Source organism: Rhinatrema bivittatum, chromosome 11, assembly GCF_901001135.1.
Source record: "Rhinatrema bivittatum chromosome 11, aRhiBiv1.1, whole genome shotgun sequence".
Classification (NCBI taxonomy): domain Eukaryota; kingdom Metazoa; phylum Chordata; class Amphibia; order Gymnophiona; family Rhinatrematidae; genus Rhinatrema; species Rhinatrema bivittatum.
In genome coordinates, this window is record NC_042625.1 from 28,782,990 (window position 1) to 28,807,287 (window position 24,298).

The 24,298-nt window shown below is 46.7% G+C and overlaps 1 protein-coding gene across 3 annotated transcripts in view; it reads right to left on the reverse strand.

The window, feature by feature from the left end:
• The window catches only part of CORO1C (coronin 1C), a 153,846-nt gene extending 131,278 nt beyond the window's left edge, over positions 1 to 22,568 (reverse strand). Inside the window, exon 1 of one of the 3 annotated variants that reach the window (XM_029619428.1) lies at positions 21,718 to 22,568. In XM_029619428.1, the coding sequence (XP_029475288.1) occupies positions 21,718 to 22,462 (745 nt within the window). In that variant the 5' untranslated portion in view covers positions 22,463 to 22,568. Of the gene's footprint in view, positions 1 to 863; positions 1,003 to 21,717 lie in introns of those variants that run through there. The other 2 variants (XM_029619429.1, XM_029619430.1) reach the window with 2 other exon arrangements.
• Positions 22,569 to 24,298: the final 1,730 nt, after the last annotated feature.

The following is a 24,298-nucleotide window of genomic DNA, read 5'->3' on the forward strand; positions in this document are numbered from 1 at the left end:
CCGCCAGAAAATAAAGGGAATGTAAATTGGCTTCTCACATTAATGTTTGTACAATGGGATGTAGGCTCTACTCTGACCACAGGGGATGGTAGTCTCCTGATCAATCTGGAGGCGCCTTCAGCCCCCTGCCCCAGCTTGGGAACCTCCTGCTAGCTCTCCCCGATCCTCTTTATTCCTTGCACACCCTTCTCCAAAACGCAACCGGACCCAGCCGCCCCCAGCAGCAAATGCGCTCAGGATAGCCAGAGCCCAATGCAAGGAGTTCCACCTCCTCTCTGCAGCGCGCAAATACGCCAGGCCAAGCCATCTGGGCTCCCGGCCCCTTTCCGAGCGCGATAATAATCCACAGCACGCGTGTGATTCATGCATGCATCACCCTGCACAGCACAATTGTCACTTCCTTCCCAGTGACAATTGTTCCCATTCCGTCTCCTTTTCTCAACAAAGAATTTACTTCTTTTCTTTTCCACCGCACCCAATCCGGCTCAACATTTATTTGCACGTCTCCATATACACACAGTAATTCCTCAGAAAGGATGCGAGTCTTATTCACACGAAAATAAAATAAAAAAAAAAAAAAAGCACAAAAGCCCCGGGCACTGATTTGGCTCCCAGCCCTTTCTGCCACTGCCCAGCTGTGCTCGGCCACAGCCTTTGGCAGGATAATGCCACTGGGCAAGGGGGCCAAGGTGGCAACAAATCGGTACCTCTTATCCCCCCCCAAATACCCCATCGCACGTGATAGAGCGCTGACACCACAGCTTTTAGGACCGAGAAAATGCCCGCTTGAGAATAAACGTAGCGGCTCCTGTCACTGCTGCCGATCGCCGCTGGTGCGAGGAAGCAGCAGTTTACTCACTTACCCCCGGGCTCGGCGCTCTGCACGGCTCACGATCCTCACTGCCGGGCCCGTCCGGTCCCCCTCCCCACCCCCGGTTACTGCCCTGGCGCTGCCACTTGCCCAGCTGCAGGCGGGTTGTTGCACCAGCACCGCCGACCAACCGGAAGCCACGCCCAGGCCCGCAGGCCCCGCCCTCTCCTGCCCCGCCGCGCGCGCGGCGGGCCGAGCTCCGCCTTCCTCCCACCTCCGCCGCCCAATCGGCGCGCTCAGGCCGAGCCGGGTCTGTGGGTGACAATGGGACGGGGCGGGGCCTGGCTGGAAGGCGGCGGGCGGCGGGCGGTGATCCGGGGTCCGGATGCCTCTTCCCAGGCTCGGAGTGTAAAACGGGATCGGTCTCGGTCGCTCTCATTTATTGCCGGTTAGGGTTGCGGGCCCGACTTGTGTGCCCTGGGGGGCACGGACTCTGCCTTGCAAGGGCTTTGGATGCTCTGCCGGAGATTTCTTCAAGCTCGTTGCAGGACTCATTTTTCTCGCCCGGATATTTCTGCTGCTTTTGCCCTCAGTTTTTTTTTTTGTGTGGTGGCAGTGGGGAACTCGAGTCCTGAAAGTATTGTGGTCTCCCGAAAACAAAAAAACAGAAATCATTGGCCGAATGCTAGAAGGTTTGAAAAGACTGAAGGAACGGCTCCCTTTTGACTGGCAAATGGCTTGGAACAATTAATGCTTTAGGAAGAAAACGTAAATGGCATTTACTGCGATGCAGATGGGGATAATTTTTCAGAGGAGTGAACTGTATCTTATTCAATCAGAAATTGCAACGGGCTCTGATGGAAGGGTCAAGCGCTTGCCTGAAAATGATTACATGGGGGGGGGGGGGGGCAGCCGTAGGAGGGAACAGGGCCCAGGATGAATCAACTGCAGCAGGGCCCTGGAACCTGGCTGACAACAAATTGCAATGGGGCTACTATGGTAGTGCAGGGGCCCCTCCCACCTAAGTGCAAGGCTCAGGCCAGTTGCCCCCGTTTGCCAACCCCTAAGGGCTGCCCTGATGTTTTCATGAGGACCGAGAAGACAACCATCTCGATAGGATGAAAAAGAAGGGGGGGGGGTGAAAAAGTATCTTGACATCTCACGACACCCGTTGACCATTCGACAGAGATGTCGTCAAATTGGAGGTGCTGGGCACTCCTTCCACCCCTCTCCATCCGGATCCCAGCTCTCTTGCCCTACTCCTGTCCCTCACGCCCAGTTTGAACCCAGCACACTCTGACCTCCTTCCCAGCCCGACCTCAGCACACTCCTCACTATTTCATATTCTCTCTCTCTCTATGTATATATAACATATGTTCATACTGACCAAATATCACAAGCGAAATGAAATCACTACCAAGTTTATACTCTTGGGCAGAGCTCCAGGAGCTAGATTGATCCTAAAGTAAACTGGATCCCTTGCAAGGTGCCAGGCTTTTCACTGAACCCATAAAATAATTATCCAAAGATAAGATTTTGAGACCATCTCCGTTCCTTCTTTGTCTGCAGCGGAAGATGGGCTGTGTGCGAAGGATAGCTCACTTTCAGCAGCAGCTTTAGATAACTCTTTTCTTGGTTCACTTAAACGTTTTCACAGCCTGCAAAGAATCCTGCCTAGTCCAGACAAGCTCTAGCAGCTGAGCACCCACTGCACCCTGCCGGTTTCCACACCTTGCTCAGAGTTCAGTGCGGGGGAACTGAAGTGTTGCTGTACTGCCTTTTTTTTCCATTGAACTTCCTGATATAGTTCAGGTGTGGTTGAATGATACAAAAATTTGATTTTCAAGAGCTTAGGAATGATGACTGGCTCCAGTTTTGTTTTGTTTTTCAAGGCGTGGGATCCAGTCCTGGTTTAACTCTATTGCAATTCTGGTTTCACTAAGACAAGTGTTTATTTATACAATTTGTATACCACATAAAAATAAAAGCTGTGTACAATAATACACTCATAATTAAAATACACATAAGGCAAAACTGAAGGCAGCATCGCTGCGACCCCTGGGTCTTACATTCTCCAGAAATACCGCTCCCAGACCCTATTCATAAGTAGGACTACAACCCCCACACCCCCTTTCTACTGTGGGTTAAAACCAGGACTGGTTCAATCATTCTTGAAAAATGGAGCCAGTCGGCAGCCTTACATAAGCTGCTTCTTGGGATCATTATTGCAGAGCACTACCCAGAAGACAACTTAAGAACATGAGCTCACTCCTAGCTCAGGATGATGTAGTTAAATCACAAGCAGACTGTGATACATTACAGGAGGACCTTGCAAGACTGGAAGATTGGGCATCCAAATGGCAGATGAAATTTAATGTGGACAAATGCAAGGTGTTGCATATAGGGAAAAATAACCCTTGCTGTAGTTACACGATGTTAGGTTCCATATTAGGAGCTACCACCCAGGAAAAAGATCTAGGCATCATAGTGGATAATACTTTAAAATCATCAGCTCAGTGTGCTGCAGCAGTCAAAAAAGCAAATAGAATGTTAGGAATTATTAGGAAGGGAATGGTTAATAGAACGGAAAATGTCATAATGCCTCTGTATCGCTCCATGGTGAGACCGCACCTTGAATACTGTGTACAATTCTGGTTGCTGCATCTCAAAAAAGATATAGTTGCGATGGAGAAGGTACAGAGAAGGGCAACCAAAATGATAAAGGGGATGGAACAGCTCCTCTATGAGGAAAGGCTGAAGAGGTTAGGGCTGTTCAGCTTGGAGAAGAGACGGCTGAGGGGGGATATGATAGAGGTCTTTAAGATCATGAGATGTCTTGAACAAGTAGATGTGACTCGGTTATTTAACTTTCGAATAATAGAAGGACTAGGGGGCATTCCATGAAGTTAGCAAGTAGCACATTTAAAACTAATCGGAGAAAATTCTTTTTCACTCAACGCACAATAAAGCTCTGGAATTTGTTGCCAGAGGATGTGGTTAGTGCAGTTAGTGTAGCTGGGTTCAAAAAAGGTTTGGATAAGTTCTTGGAGAAGAAGTCCATTAATGGCTATTAATCAATTATACTTAGGGAATAGTCACTGCTATTAATTGCATCAGTAGCATGGGATCTTCTTAGTGTTTGGGTAATTGCCAGGTTCTTGTGGCCTGATTTGGCCTCTGTTGGAAACAGGATGCTGGGCTTGATGGACCCTCGATCTGACCCAGCATGGCAATTTCTTATGTTCTTATGGGAGCTTTGACTCTGGTCCCCCTTCCCCATTGCAGGAGCATTTGGACTTGCCTCAGTAAGGGAGAGTTGAATTAAATGGAACTGCAAAATGAGCCTGTCTGTTACTGCAGCACTAATTCTAAGCTTAGGCACTAGTCAAGTTTCATTTTCTACTTCTGGCAAGTACCCTTTACTGAACAGGGCTCCTTGTGACCACACATGAAGGAGGAAGCTAGGGCTCCAAGCAGAGCACGTGATTTGGAAATGCTTACTCTGCTAGTTAACTCATCTCATAAAAAAAATCTGAGCACCTAAGATACTGAGCAAACCCCCAACGAATGTTAGCATCCCATAGCACATAGTACCAGGGATCCCACAGCCCATTACTTTTCAGGATAGCCTTAATGAATATGCAGGAGATAAATTAGCACATACTAGATTTCCAGTGTATGCAGATGTATCTCATACATATTTATGATGGATATCCTGAAACCCCGACTGATTGTGAAGTCCCCAGGACAGGGTGTAGGGAGCCCTGTGGTCCCACATCACACTTCAAAGCACGAGCAACATACTGGAAAAGATAAACAGGCACTAGATCCCACTTAACTGATGAAAGACTTGAGTCTGGTTGAAGAGTAGTTAGACTGCAGAATGAATTAACTGGCACAATAACCTACTGCCACAGTACCCCTTATCCCCTTGCTTACTAACAGCCTGCCCTCACCATTCACACCATGGGCTGGAAGCACTAAGGTCATTTCAAAAGGAGTATCAGGTGCAAATGGAACATGCTCTCTCAGCAATTGAAAAAAATCATTTACGTTCGTAAAGTGCACCTCCACAAGAATATCCTATGAACAATTCAATGGCATATACTGTAGCAATTTTCAAAAGTCCACTTACACGGGCAAAGTGCATTTACACGTGTAAACCCCAATTTTAAGCATGTAAATGCTTTTTAAAAGCAGGCCCTAAGCATTTTCCCCCACAGACACACAATTGCGAAGCAGTAGAAGGAAAGCCAGAGATGAGCCTGAGGTCTACGGCAGTGCACCAGGAATAAAGTTGGGCGGACTGGGTGGGCCTTACCTGCCTTCCGATTCTGTTTCTATTAAAATGGAGGAAAACCTTTAGCACATCTTACCCGATGCTTCTACCTACATTTTTTAATTATAATTACTGCAGTACAGGAGAGTATTGTGTGTAGTTCTGGTCACCCCCATCTAAAAAAAAAAAAAAAGACACAGCGGACATGGCAAAGGTACGGAAAATGGAGTCAAAAGTGAATGGAAAAGCGCCCTTATGGAAAAAGGCTAAACAGATTAGGACTCTAGGAAAAGAAACGATAGAGCAGATATAATTTGAGGTTCATAAAATCATGGGTGAAGTAGAACAAGTAAATAGGGAACGGTTATTTAACCTGTCAAATAACACTAGGACTAGGGGACGTTCCATGAAACCAGCAACCAGCAGATTTAAAACAAATCATAGGAAGTTTTTTCTCATTCAGCGCACAATCAAGCTATGGAATCTGTTGCCGGAGGGCGCGGACAAGGCAACTAACATTGTGGGGGTTCAAAAGAGGACCGGACAAGTTCCTGCAGGAAAAGTCCATAAGCAGTTATTAGCCAGGTAGAGTTAGGAAAGCCAGCGTTTATCCCTGGGACTGGGGAGATCCGAACTGACTACTGTCAGAGACAGGATGCTGGGCTCGATTGACTTTGGTCTGTCCCAGCATGGCACGTCTTATGTACAATACCTTTTAACCAGAATGGTTGATACCAAGGTCATGCTGGATAATAGATATTTCCAGGTATTAGGGATGTGCATTTGGATAAATCAAATTAGAAAAACAAAATAAAATCTATTTGTTTTGTTCGCTAAAAAAAAAAAATCTTGGTTGGGCCTACGCCTAGGCCAGAGGTCAGGGTCTCACCTAAGCATAGGTCGCGGCCAGACATAGGGGCCACAGCCTATACCTGAGTGCAACACAGAGCAAAGGCCCAATCCCCCTGAAAAAGTTTGCTGAGATTAGGAAAATTCCCAACCCTCACCTGATCCGTCAGGGATCCAATGCCGCAGCCAGGCAAAGGCCCAATGCCGGGTCCAGACACCTGGGCCTAGACCCAGGATCTGGCCCGGAGGCTGAAGTGCAGGCCGCATAGATGTCTTCTGTCGTCTTTCTTCTTCAAATGATGCCAACTACTGGGGACAAACCAGGGTAAATGTCCATCGCATCCTCCTCAGCGGAGGGTGCCATTTTGCTATACGACAGTTAATTGAACTCCCGTACAGCAAAATGGCACCTCCGCCGAGCAGGATACGCTGAAATTAATTTATTCCGGTGCGTTCCCAGCAGACAAGTGTCATTTGAAGAAGAAAAATAGACTCCTACGAGGCCCAGCATCGGGACCTAACCTGTGGACCAGGCCACGGCATCAGGCCTTGGTCCAGGCCTAGGCATTGGGACCCAGCCTCCAGGCCAGGCCCCGGTGTTGGGCCTGAGCCTGGTCTGATGTCAAGGCACTGGCGTCAGGACCAGGCCTCTAAGCCTTGGTCTTGTGTGGGGTCTAGGCCGAGGTCATGGAGACCTACCGCAGCCTAGGCCTTGCCAGCGGATACCTCCCCAGACCAGGTAAGTGGAAGCTGGAGCGAATCCTGACCCTGGCATTCTTCTGAGTAAGAGAGATGGGTGGTGGGGGCGAGAGGCTTCAGGAGGCCCCATTTCTTTTTTTTCTCTTTTTTGAGGAGGAGTTTTTTTATATTTCTTTTTGATTTTTTTAAACTAAAGAAACAAAATAAACCAATGTCAAAATTTGTGGGGAAATCCCCCCCCCCCCCCACAACAAACTGTAAAATGAAACAAACATTTTTTACCCCGCCCACCCCTACCAGATAGTAGGATTTCGCTCATTTGTTAAAAAAAGCAACACAAACAATAGCTGTTTCAAGAAAAAGGTGTTCACCGAGTGCAAAGAAAATTTGGAAAAGTGCCTAAGGAGTAGGAAGCTGCATATGCGGCGGGCACACAAATTTGTATTTCTATGTCACTAAGGATTAGCGCACATGTGAGGACGCCAAGCTCCTGGCATTCAGGTAGAACATGTGGATGTTAGGACTTAGTCACTGAATGATGAGCTAGCGGCTACAGTATTCTGCTGTGCACATTCATAGCAGGAGAACTCTAATGTTGTCTGCTACTGAATCTGGCACTTTCCAGGATTATCAATTTACAGCAGCAACCACGACTGATTGTTTTCTTGTCTTTCTGTACCTTTAACCATTCATGCCAGCTGTAATACAGTCTATGAGCTGGCACAGTGCTCACCGGGTGAGCCTCAACCCCATACTTCTCAGCAAGGCTAGATAGCAGTGGCACTGGAAACTTGGCCCTCTCCACATATATGTCTTAGATGATTTCCTTCATCCGTCGTCTGAATAAGGAAGGCGAGTTGGGTGGCAAGGAAGTGACAAAAAAAAAAAATTGCGTGCGACCAATATTTTGGCAGCCAGATGACCAGCACATTGCCCAGCAACAACACAATCTCGCAATTTTCTGGATTTGCGGACTCGTTCTTGAACTTCATTTTCCAACACTGTTCCAGCTTCCCACTGCCACACTTGCAACCCTGGCCCGTTTTCTGCTGGGCCCACCACTGCCAGAATCGCTGGAAACCGAAGAGGAGCAGCACCACAGCTCGACTCTCTGCTGCCTGACCAGTGCATGCTCCTTCCTTTTTTCTCCTGGGCTTTCCTCTGCAGTAAGATGCTTCTCCTCAGATTTACTTCTCCTTTCTTGCCAGGCTCACCAGTGCCAGAACTGCTGGACACAATGCTGCTGCTCTGCCATGGCTGCATCTGTACACGAAGGGCCTGCGAGCAAGGCAGGATAGGGCTGGCCTATGATGTTTATGTAGCAAATTCATTTTTCCTCTATGCTGTTTTGTTTACTCAGATATGGCAATTTGATTTGCTGATATTTGAATTTTGTTTTGTTATTGACTCCAAATGTTTAGAGAGATTGCATTTATTGTTATTAATTTGATTTGTTTGTTTTGCTTGTTGTACTTATTTCTGCTTTGTATGATTTTAGGATTAGATCTATTATTAGTATTTCTCTGATTTGTTCATGTTTTGTTTTGTTTGCTGTTGTAATCCACTACTAGAAAGCACAGGATAAAACCAGGAGCTGAGGGGTTTCAATCTTTCCTGAGTGGGTTCAAAAAGTGGTTGAATAACTGGTGAAATGCACCGGGCTCAGAGGGGATAAGGGTCTCATTATAGACAGGAAAAGAGAGGAAATAAACAAACCAGCCTAATTTCCTCTGATGACTGCTCCCTAAGTGAAAATCTAGCCAATCTCTACACCTTTCTTGTCAAGACTCTGGATCTTGAAACCAAACCCTGGGATCAAATAACTCCAGTCCACACGATTTGGGCGCTTCAAATAACAAATCAATTTATTTTCTCTTCTGGGGACTCGGCAATAAAAGTATAAACAATAGGAGTCACAGGCTCCAACCGCAGAGATAAAAGCACCAACAACCAGGATAATAAAATCCACTGCCCTTTCAGAGCAAGCAATTAGTCTACTAGCTCCAAGAAAGCCATCCTATCGGTCTCCCCAGATAACCCAGGTATTTTTCACTCAAGAGCACAGAGTCCATGAATTTGAGGATTATCCAAGAAAGGAAAAAAAACTGTTCTTGCTGATGTCTTTGTCCATATTTCCTTCCAGGGCTCCCTGATAAGCAACTAGACTTTAGCGCCTAGGAGTTGCCCGCTGGCAAGACAAATAAGGCCATATCTGGACTGGGAAACCAGCAGAGTCCCAGCACAGGCCCTGTTCTCTTGAAGTCCAAAACTAGAGAAAATCCCTGTTGCAAACCCCCTGAAGAGGTTGCCTGTTACACCACTTAATTATAGCTTAGTACTGAAGAATCACCCAGCCATAGCAAGGGATGGTAGAGATTAAGTAGTAGAACTCACCATAGACCTAAAGATTACACTTTGGGACCAGGCTGACACTATTTTTATTTCGACTCCGATCACACAGAGCTGATTTATAACCTGTAATAAAATAACACGTTAAACTGTTTATGTGGTGCTCAAATTCCAGATAATGTGTTTTCTGGATAACGGGACCCAGCACGAGGACTGCAGAGTTTTTTTCCCAGATAATGGGAGATTTCAGATCATATGTCCTCTGATAAGAGGTGCTGTACTTTATATCTTCCAAACTATAGTGCTTCACCTTTTTCCTACTGTACTAAGAGTGTGAAAAGGAAGAAGGCAAAAGTCCTCTTTCTTTAGCAACCAATTTCTAGCAGCATTTTTCCGCCTCGAGGTTATTTTTGTAAAAGACTCAAGCTTTGTCCTCATTGGATGCTGAGAAGTACTGGTCAGACACTTTCTCCTAGCAATTTCAGTTCTTGTTTTCAGACCTAGCACTTCAAGAAGAAAAATCAGTTGCTGCCTTTTTCGTGTCATGTCCCCTAATTCTTTGCCTTAGTCTCTAGGGCAGCTCAACAGTCTATTAAAACTCACCCTGCCATAAACAAATTCTGTGGGTTCAAATTTAAATTGTTGGGTGGCAGGTCAATTACGTTCTGATTTCTGGAATTCAAAAAAGAAATCCTCTGTGTGCGGACTTGGAAGAATTTGCTTTTGTGGAAAGATAAGAGACTTCAAAATACCAGCACTAAACTTAAAAATAATAATAATGTTTACGAGGCAATTGCACTCTCTGGTCTGTTTGTTTGGAAGCTTTTATGCAATTTTGGAAGATTAAACGTTTTTCACCCTGGTGTTCAGCAGACAATATGCCTACAGTCAGGACATTTGTCGGAGTTCTGATTAGGGTTTTAGAAATGTTGCTTCTTGTTGCCAAACGTAATGCTTCTAATGAGAAAGAAAGGGGCATAAATATTTTGCAGTGAAAAGTGCACAGTAATAAGTCAGTCCGGTGTCTATAAACCAGCTTCTAAGAAAGGTGATTTATAAAACAAATTTAGCTTCCGTGCAAAACATTGCTGCAACTCTGCGCTGGAGTTTCTACCATTGAAAAAGGCCAGCCCGATGGCTCTATCGCAGCGCTGCGCACTGTCGTGCAGAAACGCCCAGGTTTGCTCCCCGGGTTGGCCAGAGCTGGAGATGCCAGGGAGGCAGCGTGCATGCACAGCCCCTGGAGGGGGAGAAGCAGCCATAGTCACTGTGCAATGGCGCCACATGGTGGCTGGATGTAGGACCCACGACTGCAGGGTTCCGGTAGGTGCCCCAGGACATAGTCCTGGACCCCAAGGACTGTTGCTCCGATGACCGGGCTAGCTGAGAGGGGATGTGAAATGGCGAGGGGGGAATCCATGAGTAGTTGCAAATGAAGGCTCGGGGTTCTAGATCCCAGCCCTGGTTCTGACCAAAGCCCAAAGCGGCAGGAGAACACCACTGGATCAAAACAAAAACAGCTGGAGATTTTCAATGCTAAATCTATGGAGCAATTTTTTGTATCGGAGAAAAGGCTGGATACATCTGCCCCTCTGAGTATGAATGGCTCTATTTCAGCTGTAAGTAAATATGGCTCCATAGTATACAAAGGTCTTAGCAGTATATAATCTAAAATTACACATGCATGTCATACATAAATATATTTTGTAAGGATTCTGTCTCTAAAAATACCCAACTTTAATGATCTTGTGACATGAACATTGAAACCCCTTCAGCAACCAAGAAGAATGAAAAGTTGATGTATTTCGCCTACAGAAATAACGAAGCATAAGGAATTGCAAACCAGCAGCTTTATCTTTAGGCCACACATTGCTGATAAAGTCTCTACACAATTTCAATATTGTGCTTTCATGGATATTTCTTTGCTCAGTTGAACCATGACTTTGTATTTTAGAAAGGCAATGAGATCAGTATGTTTTTTGTTTGTTTTTTTTAACTATACACAACTAAAAACTAGACAATGCTCAGAATTTCATTTTTGAATCTCGAAATTAGATGCAACAAATTTGTATGTCCACAGCACTTGTTGATGTAATAAAATTATTCTCCTTTTGATATTTATGAGGCCTTGTTATCTTCTCTCATACTGAAGCAAACTTTAGATCAGCTGCATCACAGAACCAGTAGCAAACCTCAAAGAATACATTAAAATAGTTGGCCAAAAATATCTGTGCTGCACTTCGGCACCTCAATTCTTACAATGAACCTGAAAATATTAGTACCTAGGTCTGCTCTGAGAGGCAACTACAGTTCTCATTCTCCTTAGGAAATTCCCCGATAACATAAAACTTATGTGTGTGCGGAAATAATTTATGCGCTGACGTTTCCCCACAAACATGTGCAGGATTTAGAATTAAGCAGGCTCTTAATCTTAACTAGGAAAAAAATGGACAGAAATTACATCTTCTTAGGTTTACGTGCGGGCTGCACAGATGGAGATAGTCAAGTTCACCAGGTGCTAAAATCCCAACCTTACTTCACAGTCTTCTTCCTCACCACAATAAATCATAACTGTTGCCTCAATGAAAAATGAATACATTTTACTATTTCCTGTTGCATAACTCTGGGATGTATCTCTTCACTCATTTTTTTTCTACCTTCTTCAATGCTCTTCAGGAGGAAGGAATATATTTTACCCTTTGTATTTGCAAGGGCTTCCATACATTTAACAAAGTAATAAAGAGGAGACTGGAGGCAGGGTTTGGTCAGGAGTGGAAAGCTGTAGGCGTACTTGGGTTTTTTAGATGTACGAGCGTTATTTTATTCACCCAGCCACCTGCACACATCACAGGTGGAAAGTCTACGGCCGCTTTTAGCACGCTTACTTCACGCTAGATAATTTTAAAATTGGAACTTGCTGGGCGTTTTCAAAAGCAGCTACCTGCTACGCGCCCCGCCCGCGGCAGTCCCGCGCACGGGCCTGCTCACCTTCATGGTTCCACAGCGGGTCCCGGGATGACCTCCCTCGCGGTAGTTGCCAGCCCTGCCAGGCCCCGGCCTCCCGCGGCGTTGGTCGCCAGGCCTTCCTCTGCGCGCCAGGCCTCACGCCCAGGCTCGGCGTCCTCTGCCATGTTAGCCACGCCCCTACGCACGCGCGGACCGCCCAGACTCATGTAGGACCAGGGGAGGGTCTTAGCTCCGCGGCGCACCCTGATTGATCCCTCGATATAAGGAAGTTCCTGTCTATGCTTCCTTGCCTTGGCAATCGGGTCGGTTTGCTCTAAGATTACCTCTGCGTTCATTCCTGCTCTTGCCTGTTCCTAGTCTCGTTCCAGGATCCTTCTGTTCCAGTTCTGTTCCTGACTTGTTCCTGCATCCTGCTTGTTCCTGTGTTTGTCTGTCTGTACCCAGGTAGTACCCTCGGACTGTCTTACTGGTACTGACCTCAGCTTGCTCCTGACCTGCCTGCCTGTCTGCCGCCTGCCTCAAGACCTCAGCCTGCCTCTGACCTCATCTGACCTCTGGTGCCTGACCCCTGCTTTACTGACCCTTCCTCGGACTGACCTCTGGGGATCTTGACCTTTGCCTTCCTGACCTTGTCTCCAGATTCTGGCTCTGTTCCTCGCCTTGTCATCACCAGCTCTGTTCTGGTTCTCCTTGTTCCAACCAGCCTCCAAATTCGAACCCGATCGCGCTCTACCTGTGTCCATGGGCACGCTGGACTTCCATTCTCTCAAGAGACCCTGCGAGGCCCACCTAAGTCCAAGCAGCCCGGGTCCCTACGTGCTCCTCCCGTGGGGGACCTCGGGCTTCCAGTGGTGAAGCTCTTCACAGCCTCTGTCTCCTCCAGTGCTCCGCCCCCTGGGGGCAGTTACCTCCTGTTCCCTTTCAGGAGACGTTCCCTCTCTGTCCCAGGACAAGGGTCCACCCCCGAGCGCAACACTACCAGTCCACACAGGAAACGTATCCTGGCACTGTGCAACTATGCGAGCTATTTGAAAACGGACTCCTTTCTCTTTTGAGTATTGTAATCTGATAATTGTACTAATTAGAGCATTTCAAATGTGGATTTCTTTCGAAAGCAAAGAACTGCACACAATGTGTAGCATGATTGTATTTTTCCATCATTTTATATAATCTGAGCTTCACATAGGACATTGCTTCAATGCCAAGTCTTCAAAGAAAGTCGGAAGAATTCAAACTATTTTTTCCATTTCTGATCTACCATAATTTGCTGTTTATTCATGAAACAATTCTCTTCATGTCTAAGGTACATAAGCAGCTGTGTCAAGCCAATTTTTTTTTTTTTTTTTTACAGGAAGTGACGCTGCAGTAATCTGCCAAAGTTCAAGTCAAAGATGTTTCTGGTCCTCAAAATATTAATAGATAGAAACAGAGAAATATGACAGCAGAAAAAGACCGCATGGCCTATTTGGTCTGTCCATCCACCCAACTAATTTGGCTTTACAATTCCCATCATTCCCTCAGAGATCTCCTATATTTTATTCCATGCTCTCTTGAATTCATATAGGGGTAGATTTTTAAAGTTATGCGCGGGCGTAGATTTGTTCGCGCAACCCGGGGCGAACAAATCTACGCCCAATTTTATAACATGTGCACGCTGCCGCACGCATGTTATAAAATCCAGGGTCGGCGCGCGCAGGGGGATGCACAATTGTGCAAACTGCGTGTGCCGAGCCGCCTGCCTCCATTCCCTCCAAGGCTGCTCCGAAATCGGAGCGGCCTCGGAGGGAACTTTTCTCCCGGCTCCCCCTCACCTTCCCCTACCTAACCCACCCCCCAGCCCTAACAATACCCCCTACCTTTGTTAAGAAACTTACGCCTGCCTCAGGCAGGCGTAACTTGCACGCGCCGGCGTCCCTAGCGCCTCTTATTGGCTGAAGTGGCTGCTGTCAGCGGGTCTGACAGCTGACACTTAATTTTACCGGTGTTGGTTGTCAAACCCGCTGACAGCCACGGGTTCGGAACACGGACACCGTCAAAATTGAGCGTCCGTTTTCCAACCCGCGGGCAGATTTTTTTTTTTTTTTAAGATTTTTATTATTTTTATTTTTGGGGCCTCCGACTTAATATCGCCTATGATATTAAGTCGGAGGGCGTACAGAAAAGCAGTTTTCATGATGCTTATCCCAGGGATAAGCAATGGATTTCTCCAAATCCATCTTAATAATGGGGTATGAACTTTTCTTCCAGGAACATTTTTAAACCCAGCTACACTACCACATCCGCTAGCAATGAAGGAGTTTAATTATGCATTTAATATTAAAAAAAAATTTCTCTTATTTGTCTTAAATGCATTACCTAATAACCTCATTGAATGTCCCCTAGTCTTTTTACTTTTTTGAGCGACAAAACAACTGATTTGCGTTTACCTGTTCCACTCCACTCATTATTTTATAGACCTCTGCCTATCTCCCCTCAGCCATCTCTTCTCCACACTAAAAAGTCCTAACATCTTTAGCCTTTCTTCATAGGGGAATTGTTCCATCCTCTTTATCATTTTGGTCACTCTTCTCTGTACCTTTTCTAATTCTGCTATATCTTTCTTGAGATGTGGTGACCAGAACTGAACACAATACTCAAAGATGATTCACACCATGGAGCGATACAGAGGCATTAGGATATTCTCTGTTTTATTCTCCATTCCTTTCCTAATAATCCCTAGCATTCTATTTGCTTTCTTAGACACCACCGCACACTGAGAAGAGGATTTCAATTTATTTTCCATGAATACGCCAAGATTCTTTTCCTGAATGGTGACTCCCACTGTGGAACTGCAATTTTATAGCTATAAATGTGGGTTGCTCTTTCCTCCATGCATCACTTTGCACGTCCACATTAAATGTCCAGTCTCGCAAGGTCCTCTTGCAATTTCTCATAATCCTCTTGTTATTTAACTATTTTGAATAATTTATAAATATATTAAAAAGCAGCGGTCCTAGAACAGATTCCTGGAGAACTCCACTATTCACCTTTCTCCATTGAGATAATTGATCATTTAGCCCTGCTCTCTGTTTTCTATCTTTTAGCCAGTTTTCAATCCACAATAGAACATTGCCTTCTATCCCATGAGTTTTTAATTTCCTCAAGAGTCTCTCATGAGGGACTTGTCAAATATTTACTGGAAATCCAGATTCACTATATCAACTGGCTCAACTTTAGCCACATATTTATTCAGCCTTTCAAGAGTAGGGAGCAGTCCCAGAAGACCGGAAACGGGTAGATTTGGTTCCTATTCATAAAACTGAAAGTAAGGTGGAGGCTGGGATCTGTTGCTCCCAGGCCGTTGGCTGCCACTAACCAAAATGGCGCTGGTAGCCTTTAGTCCTTACCATGTGACAGGAGCTACTGGTGCCATTGGCCAGACCCTGTCACATGGTAGGGGCAATGGATGACCGGCACCATTTTGGTTAGTGGCAGCCCATGGTGCGGGCCGTCCATTGCCCCTACCGTGTGACAGGGGCCGGAAAATGGCACCGGTAGCCTTGTCACATGGTAAGGGCTAAAGGCCACCGGTGCCATCCGATGGCCTGGGAGCAGCAGATCGCTCCTGGGTCCCCCGCTGGACTACCAGAGGTTTTTGTGAGTCTTGGGGGGGGGGGGGGGGGGGTGAGGCGGGCTGGGCAGAATTTTGAAAGGGCACTTTTTGCTGCTTCAAAATTCTGCCGCCTGAAGCAGCCGTCTCACCCTGCCTCACTGGCTTGCAAGCAGCAGTGGCAGTCGCAAGGGTCAGCACCCTAGGCCCAGGCCTAGCTCCACCGGACCTACTGTGGCTAAGTGTGAGGAAAACCAAAGTAAAGCTTAAGATCAAACAGATAAATGAGGGCGCCATAAAAGCAGGGCAATGCATGACATGATGACATGGAGAAAAGGGAATGAAAGGGGACCCAGTAAAAGCAAAAGTTGTAGAGATGCTAAATGAACTGGCTACACGAACTACAGTTCTCAAATGTGTCCTGGGGGACCCCCAACCAATCAGGTTTTCAGAATATCTACAACGAATATGCATGAGATAGATTTGCATGCACTGCCTCTGCCTGTAAATGTATCTGCTGAAAGCTGTCAGGTTATCAGCAGAAAGATCAAACTGTGCGGGCCTCTGATCTCTTTCCTTCCGAATTATCCAAAGAAGCCAAAGCATACGAGCAGTCCACACCAGGCAGGAGAGAGGGAACCTGTCTGGTCCAGATCTCTACTGCAGTGTAAGATTATTCATTATTAGAACCAGTGGGCCTGAGGTACCGAGCGTTAAACGGGAGAAAAGACTTCATGGATCAGGTCCCAAACGAGTGAGTGCTTTTGGATATTTTCCATCCAATTTACGCTTTGGTTAGCTCTGGCGACGTCTGACCCATTTTACAAATGGGTATAACAAATTAACAGTAAGTGGCAGGGCTCGAGTCACCCCAGATCGGGACTTGGAAAAATTCACGGCCGATACTTATTCACCTACATCAGTGAATAAAAGTCCTATGATGAGAGACCCCAAGCATCCAAGAGAGGCAAAGAAACCCCCTGTGTCTAGATGAGCTTACAGCAGGTCATTCTGTAACATCGCAGCAAGTTACCCCAATATTCACAATGATCTTGCATGCGTACGTTTCTTGGAAAATCATGTGAAAGTACAAATAGAACCTCACCAGCAAAACGTTAAACCTGCTCTTTGCAACGCATAATGTGTGTGGGAGGGGGGATTTACATGCATTAATCAAAAGTATATGCACGGAAATCCAAACTCTACCCCAAATCCGCCCCTCGAATGCACAAAAAGCCCAAGGAATTTTATAACAGGCCATGTGCACGGAAGTGGCTTTCAAAATTCAGCCCACAATAGAAAGGATAGGATAAAGCTTCCCAGACCTGTCCTGGTGGCACCCCCCACCCTGCCCCCAGCCAGTCAGGTTTCAGAACATCCTCCATGAATATGCATGAGATAAATCTTTATGCATTGGATACTTAGAATATGTAAATTTATCTCATGCATATTCATGGTGGGTATCCTAAAAACCAGCTTGGACAGGGTTTAGGAAGCCCTAGGATCAGACAAAGCAGCTTTTACAAGGAAGCACTGGAATTCCTGGCAGGAACCTCATCGGTGGCCCTCTAAATCCAGTTTGGGCATGGGAAACGTTAGCCAGTATTTAAAAATAGGGGAAATTTCAATGTGGGCTAGACACAGGTAGATAAAACAATGAAAAATGTGTTTAAATGAATGGAATTTATTGATCGATAATTAAGTTTAATAGTATATATTGTCATGAACTATTGATTAAGTACATTATTATTCGGCCAATATGCTGTGTAAAGTCGGTTAAAAAATTGTCTTATGTTGTTAATTCTGAATTGTTTTCTACAAACCTGTGATTAATTTAAGAAATTAAATGCTTAAATTGATTGTAAAATTTAATAAATATAAAATAAAATAAAAAAAATAGGGGAAATTTGCTACAATGTTCCTTGCAGTACTAGAGGGGTTTGTGGCTGTTAGATTCCATGGTTTTTCCAAAACTGTAAAAGAAAAAAACTTTTAAAATATCAAGATTGGGGGGGGGGGGGGGGGAATAGATGAAAGAGGAATCTTGCTTCCAAGGAGGGGTATCCTCCCCCCTCTCCCCTCTGATGAAATCCCGAGTTGCCCCCATCGGCCCTGCATGGCATGCCAGTTCTACAATGCTGGCACCTCAGCATTTCAAAACCTGTGCTTTGCTGTGCTTGAGATCAGCGCCTGTAACCTGTGAATTCTGAGAAGGCTCGACGTGCTGGCACCGTAGCACAGATGAGGTGCGCGCTGAGGGCTGCCAGTGCCAACCCTTGCTCTAGGATTGCTTCCGTGGAAAGCGACGGGGTGCCTGCAGCTGCATTTATATACCGGGGCAGGGCATTAGCGAGGCAGCGCCTGCTCCAAATACCTATTCTCAACCCTAGATGAATATTTTCTTACTTTGCTGAACATCTGCTCTGCTGACAAAGGCTATTCTACTTTTGGATTCAGACTACGGACCTTCTGGAGGCCAGAAATGATTTCTGATGACTCGTGCCCTGAGTCCCTCCTGAGGTCCAGCCAGGAGCTTGATACTTTAATGCACTGTAATGATTTTAGTTCTCTGCTATTTCTGGGAAAGGGTACCAGATGGGTGCTTTTAGCTCTTACCACAGGAAGGAACAAAGAGTTGGCCAGAGTCAGGGTTTCTTAACTTTTAATGTGCTTGTTATCTGCAGAAACCTCTAGACTCTGCTAAGAATAAAATCTTAATGATGATTACAATTTTCCTAAAGTGGATCTATTTATAACAGCAATTGTCCATTGTTCTACATTAGGATAATTTTTATAGGAGTTATATATATTTATATATAGTATAATATTACTCGTCGCCTTCTAGAACCATCGCTCTATACGTAAGGACTAAATAATGAAGTGGCAAAATAATATAAAATTATTCCAGGTTATCAAAGATGAAGCTAATTAAGAAGAGCTACTGAAGGATCTCTCAGACCTGAGACACTGGCCAAGGGCTGAAAGGCAGAATATTGAGAAGAAAAAAAAAAAAAGCATCAGAGATGTTTCAATACAGATAAACATAAAACAATGCAAATTGGAGAAAACTTCAATTCAAACATCTGCACACAGTCCTGGCTCTAATTTAACCAGTAACACTCAGGAAAGAGATCCTAGGCCTGTTGTAGAGAGCTCTTTAAAAACTCTCTCATGTTTGTTTGTTTGTTTATTTATTTTTTTAGTACAGTTTTCTATACCGTCATTCGGTTTAGCCATCAGAATGTTGCAGTAGTGGTCAGAAGAGCTGGCACAAGGTTAGGAATTATTAAGAAAGAACACACAAGGAAAAACATCCTTATAAATCAAGCCTGTGCCCGCCCCTTGGAAACCACGTGCTGTTCTTATCGCCCCCATCCCCCGAGAGAGTAGTGGACGGCTAGGAAGGGTGCGGGAAAGGATGAGAGACATGAAGCAGGTCACACCGGCGAAGAAAGACAAATCAATTCCACCTCTGCAGCTTGGACAGGAGACAATCGTGAAATATGGCAAGAAAGGAAGGAGGCTCACAGTACGAGATGGAGGAGCACCCAATGAACCTGCCAGGCAGCCAGTTTAAAGCAAAAGGAAGTACCTCTTCAGCCAAGGCAGAGTGACGTCGCTGCCACAGGGCAAGGTGGCGGCAAACAGCAGAACTGGGTTCAAAAATAAATTGGACAAATGTGTGGAAGACGAAATCAGTCACAGGGATTTTGATGCAGCGGATAGGAATGTTATCGGTTCAATGCATTTCCTGAACCATGGCTGGAAGGGTGTGACGGCAGATGGACAATGCTACACCTGTCCTGCTGTTCATGCACTTCCTCTAAGCAGCTACTCTCAAGAGACAGGATGTCGGGCTAGACGGACCTGTGGTCTGACCCGGGTCAGCACCTTTTATATTTTCCCATAAATCAGGGGTAACTAGAGGAATACTGTATCAAAATAAAGGCTGCAAGAGTGAACGAGGAGGAAAGGGAACTCAGACGCCAGCACCAGGAAGGAGGGATCTGCAGAATCTCACTGTAAATCTGCTGCAGATTGATCCTATTAAGGCTTCCACACAGGTGACAGGCAGCAATATTTGGTAAATCAGATGCTCTAATCTGTGTGCACCATAGTCTTAAATTGCTCTTCCAAAACAGACCTTTTGTAGCACACTGTCTTTGATTCTGCCAAATTCAGAAATCTTGCAAATGGCTGCATATTTGTTTCATGCTATTTTTTTCTCCTGCTGAAATAAACAAATACATAAAATCATAAGCTGGACTCTTTCCCTTGATGAGTTAGTTACTCCTAAACTTTTTTTTTTTCTGCAATGCCTCCAAATTTTGCAGACTGGAGTGGAGGTTATGCTCCTGGGTGTTCAAAAGTCAAAGCGAAACAGTTTTATTCCATATCATTATGAGCTTCATTTTCAGTTTTTATTTTATTTTTCCTGGGAATTTCAATGTTATTTAACAAAAACATCTGAGGGAAAATGATTTTTCCACTGATTTTTCTCCTAGGAAAAATAAAATAAAAACTGAAAATGAAGGTCCCTCCATCTCGCTAGCTATTTCTTACCTGGTGTATTCAGCTCTAGGGTTATGAAACAAACATAACTGGACACGATTCCATGGAATAAATGGAATTCATACAAGAGCCCAGAGCAGGTAGAGAATTTCTTGATATTATTACAATCAAGTTCAATAGGGGACCAGGAATCAGACTCACATGCTTCAAGCTTTAGTCCAACACTGCCCTCTATTTAAACTTCTTAAAAAAAAAAAAATTCCCTTCAGAATATCTATTGAACAAGTGCAATTGCGTTCCTTGGGTTCCTATTGATTTGCATTTATCTATATTTATTCCCTCTGCCTCTTTGAATTCTCTTTCCTAAGGACTCAGTTGTCAATGAGACATTTCTATTTCCTGTCTACTAAGCAATCTATTTGGAAATATAAAATCAGGTATCTTTAAATCAGTGAGGAGGAGGAGGAGACTCTTATACCAGGAGCAAGACCATTTTTAGGCGCATATTTATCACTGAAGCATTTAGATCATTGGACTTGAACGAGAAACTTTCCGGTAAAAATAAAATAAAATATTCTCTGTCTTACACCTGAAGGTGGCCTCCCTTTATAACAAGACACTTAGTACAAATCAGTAAGGTGGTTGTGAAAGGCAGAATATTGCAGAAAATTAATTCTTAGGGCATGGCTGTCTATGTGATTCCTTACCCGGGATGGTTTGATCTGTTTAGGATTCGTTTGTAGGCCGTTAGTGTGCAAGGACCACACCCAGCTTTGTGGAAAAGGAACCTATCCGGGTATTTCTGTTCAAGAATAGCATACGAGGACGGGAGCGGCACTGCACCTCAATCGGTCCCCGGGATTTACTTGGCATTAAATTAATTTTAAGCCAACATTCATCTTCCGTGCAATCTGACCTCACGTTGTTATAGACCAAAGATGCCAAACCGAGCTACTGCCAATCTGGTTGCAAAACAAGAAGTTCCACCCAGAACTACAAGTCTTTTCGGACCGTAAATGCATGGATCTGAAAAAAAAAAAATCCACCCTTTCAACAGTCCTCATGTCTTGAAAATGTGATGCGGATAAGACACCAAAGAAAAACGGTATTGGGGACTACACAGGCTCTCTCTCTCTCTCTCTCTCTAGCTCATAAGCTTTCCTTTTCTTGGAAAGTAGGCTAAAAAAATGAAAGAGTCAATACTTCGCTTGCAGCCCTTCTGAATCCAGTTACAGCTCTTAGGAATGACGTCATCAGCAGAGCCGGCAGTATGACGTCACTCAGGACCTGTAGTCTAATTCTAGGAAGAAGATCCGGGGGTCTTGTAATTCGGAATCACGTGGTACTCACTATGCGTTCATGCAATCCACGCACGGCGCTAGGCAGTGAAAAACCCCAATCCGTTTACGCGCAGCCACGCCAGATGCGCGTTTATCTTTTAATAGGGGTTTGCGAGCTGATCCGAGACGGCACCAAGAATGTTTATCATTCAAGTTGTACAAAAAAGTTAAATACGTGTTCTCTAAATAGATCCCAATGCCGATTTATTGGACCGAACCGAATTGTCACCCCCCCCCCCCCCTCCCCTCCCCTCCCCCGGTGGTTAATAAGCAGCACCGCAAGGCGAGAAGACGAGAGCGATGCAGCCCGGGGCGCGCTCACCTTTTCTGGCCGGAGTCCGGGCGCCCTCCGCTCCTCTCCTCGCCCCGTTCTGCCTCTCAAAGCTTCTCTTCACGTCAGCCACGGTGGGCGATTTCTCGTCGCCCTCGGGTGCCAATCCCCCTCCGCCTCCTCCTCTCTCCTCCTCCTCCTGCCCGGCCCCCCCCGGAGTCTGGATCGCGGCTTCCTCTCCTCGAGTCTCCGGGGAGTCGTTCGCAGGGCTGGGCACGGGATCCGGGCCCCCTGGGTCTGGAGAACGGCTCCACCTGGTACATAGGGGGGCTGCGGGCTGAGCCGGGGCGCGGCTCTCCTCCAGGGCTCGCCCCGCTTCCCGATCGGTGGTGGCGGTAGTGGGATCCCTCCGGCTCCAGCCCTCAGTCGCTCCGGACCCCGAGGCGCAGCTGTTCCCTCCATCCCGATCTCTGCTCTCCGGATCGGCTTCACTGCCAGCTCTGTGGCCCTTCTGACCGCCCTCGCTCTGCAGGTGCAAGACGAGCCGGTTCACCTGCCTGCTTCCACCGCCCTCGTCCGAGTCGCTTCGGCTCAGGTGCCGGGTCACGATGCCCGGAAAGCTCTCCCCTCCCTCCGTCTCTTCTCCGTCCTCATCCCGAGCGCCGGGGCTCCTCAGGACCCTCAGCCCGCACTTGGCAGCTTCCCTCGGGGGTGCGGGCGCCGCCCCTGCCTCCGCCGTCTCCCGTGAGACGCTCAGCTCGTCCTCCTCCACCTTATAAATCACGCTGCTGACCATCCGGCCCCGGGGGTCGCCTTCCGAGCGCCGCGGACAGAGCTTGACCTCCAGGACCCCGCCGGGGGCTTCCTGCTCGCCGCTGTCCTGGCACGGCCGGGCCCCCCCGGCTCTCATCCCTCCCCACCCCTCCTCCTCCTCAAGGTTTCGGCTCATTCTCAAGGTTGCGCTGGAGACGTGAACATCCCGGGCCCCTTCCCCTCCCTGGCTCCCGAAGGTCGCCGCCTCCCGCTGGGCTCGATCCTCCCGTGCGCTCACTGCTGCTCTCTGCACTTCGCTGCTGAAGGCGGTTTCCCAGCTCTCCCTGGCGGCCGGAGCCTGCTCGGGCGGCTCAGGTTTCCGATCGATAACGCGCCCGGCGCCTGGCACGGGTGGCCCCCGCTCGCCCGAGTCCAGGCCCTGGCCTTCGCCCTGCGGGGAGATGCGGGAGCGTTTACACGCGCGGGGGGCCGCCTGAATCCGCTGTCCTCCACCCGCCGAATGCCTGCAGCCCAGCCTTACTTCCAGCTTTGCAGTGCGCGGGCTTGATTTGCATTTGGAGCCCGCGTTTGGCGGGTCAAACGTTTCTGGACGGTGGCCGCTCATTTCTCAGAGGTCCTGTCTTCGCCTTTTCATCTTGATCTGCAGATGGGTGCAGCTTTCTCCTGTCGCCCCCCCCCCCCCTTGTCTGGCGCAGCTGCTGAGGATTCAGGGACCTCTGGAATGATTTCCCGGCGCTGGTACGTCCCCTGGGTCCTTAAATTTGTAGCTGTCAGATTACTCTTTCAGTAGAATTGTTCGAGGGAAGTTGTAAGCGAAAAGGACGCCCTGCAATACCGCTGTGGCCAGCAGATCAAGCGTGGCTAGAAGAGGCTGAAGGCATATGTTATTGTTAAATGAATTTCACCTTAAAATATTAACAGGTAAACACAGTGAAATGCCAGGCACATAAGTAATACCTCCACGTATTAAACAAGTCAGACCCTTTCTTTTTTTTTTTAAGAGAAGTGTTTTCAGCTGAAGTGGGCCAGTCCAGAACTACCACCTGACTTCCTTTCCGGAGTCTCGCTTTGTCCCTGCTGGCGTTTTTGGCAGCCCCCACGCAACGCACTTCTGCACCTGCAGTGTTAATTTCAAACAGCAGAGGCAAAACAACAGCAAACCCCCGAGGTCACCAACCAGAACGGGTCAAAAGTCGCCTTTGGTGAACTTGGAAACCGGTTTGGTCTGCAAGGTGCGCCCCTTGTTGAGGAGATAAATCTCTTCCCACTACCCCTTCCCAAGCGGAAAGAGACCGAGCAAGTAGATGGAAAGCAAAACAGGATTCAGAAGAAGCAAATTCTATTCCTCCTACCTCTTCAAGAATTTAATTAAATACTTTCCCATACAACTGTATTCCATCCATTAAAAAAAAAAAAAAAAAAAGCCAAATCGCAAACCTTAGGAAAGAACTGCAGACTATTCATTGGAGATAAAATGTAAGGCATGCACCTCGGTGGAGCTTTACTTAGCCTGGCTGGGGAGGCTGGGAAGATTTAGTTATAAAAAGTTTCAAATACATTTTTTTTCTCTTTTCTTTCACAACATGAAAATGGTTCCAGGCTTGGATGTATGGTAATCTTCCTCTTCCCTCTAGCTATCACCAAAGACAATCCTGGGCCAGAGAACACAGAGTACAGCTCCCACAGGAATCTTAAATGCCATGCGCAAGCCCTGGCCTGGCCAGCAGATGCCACTCCAGAGCAATCACAGAGCCTCTCCTGGGGGAGGTGAACCACCCCAGCCCGCCTGAGGGTCAGCAGAATGGTCTCGGAGCAAGACCACCAGTCCAGGTTACTGCAGCATGCTCAGCGCTTTAGG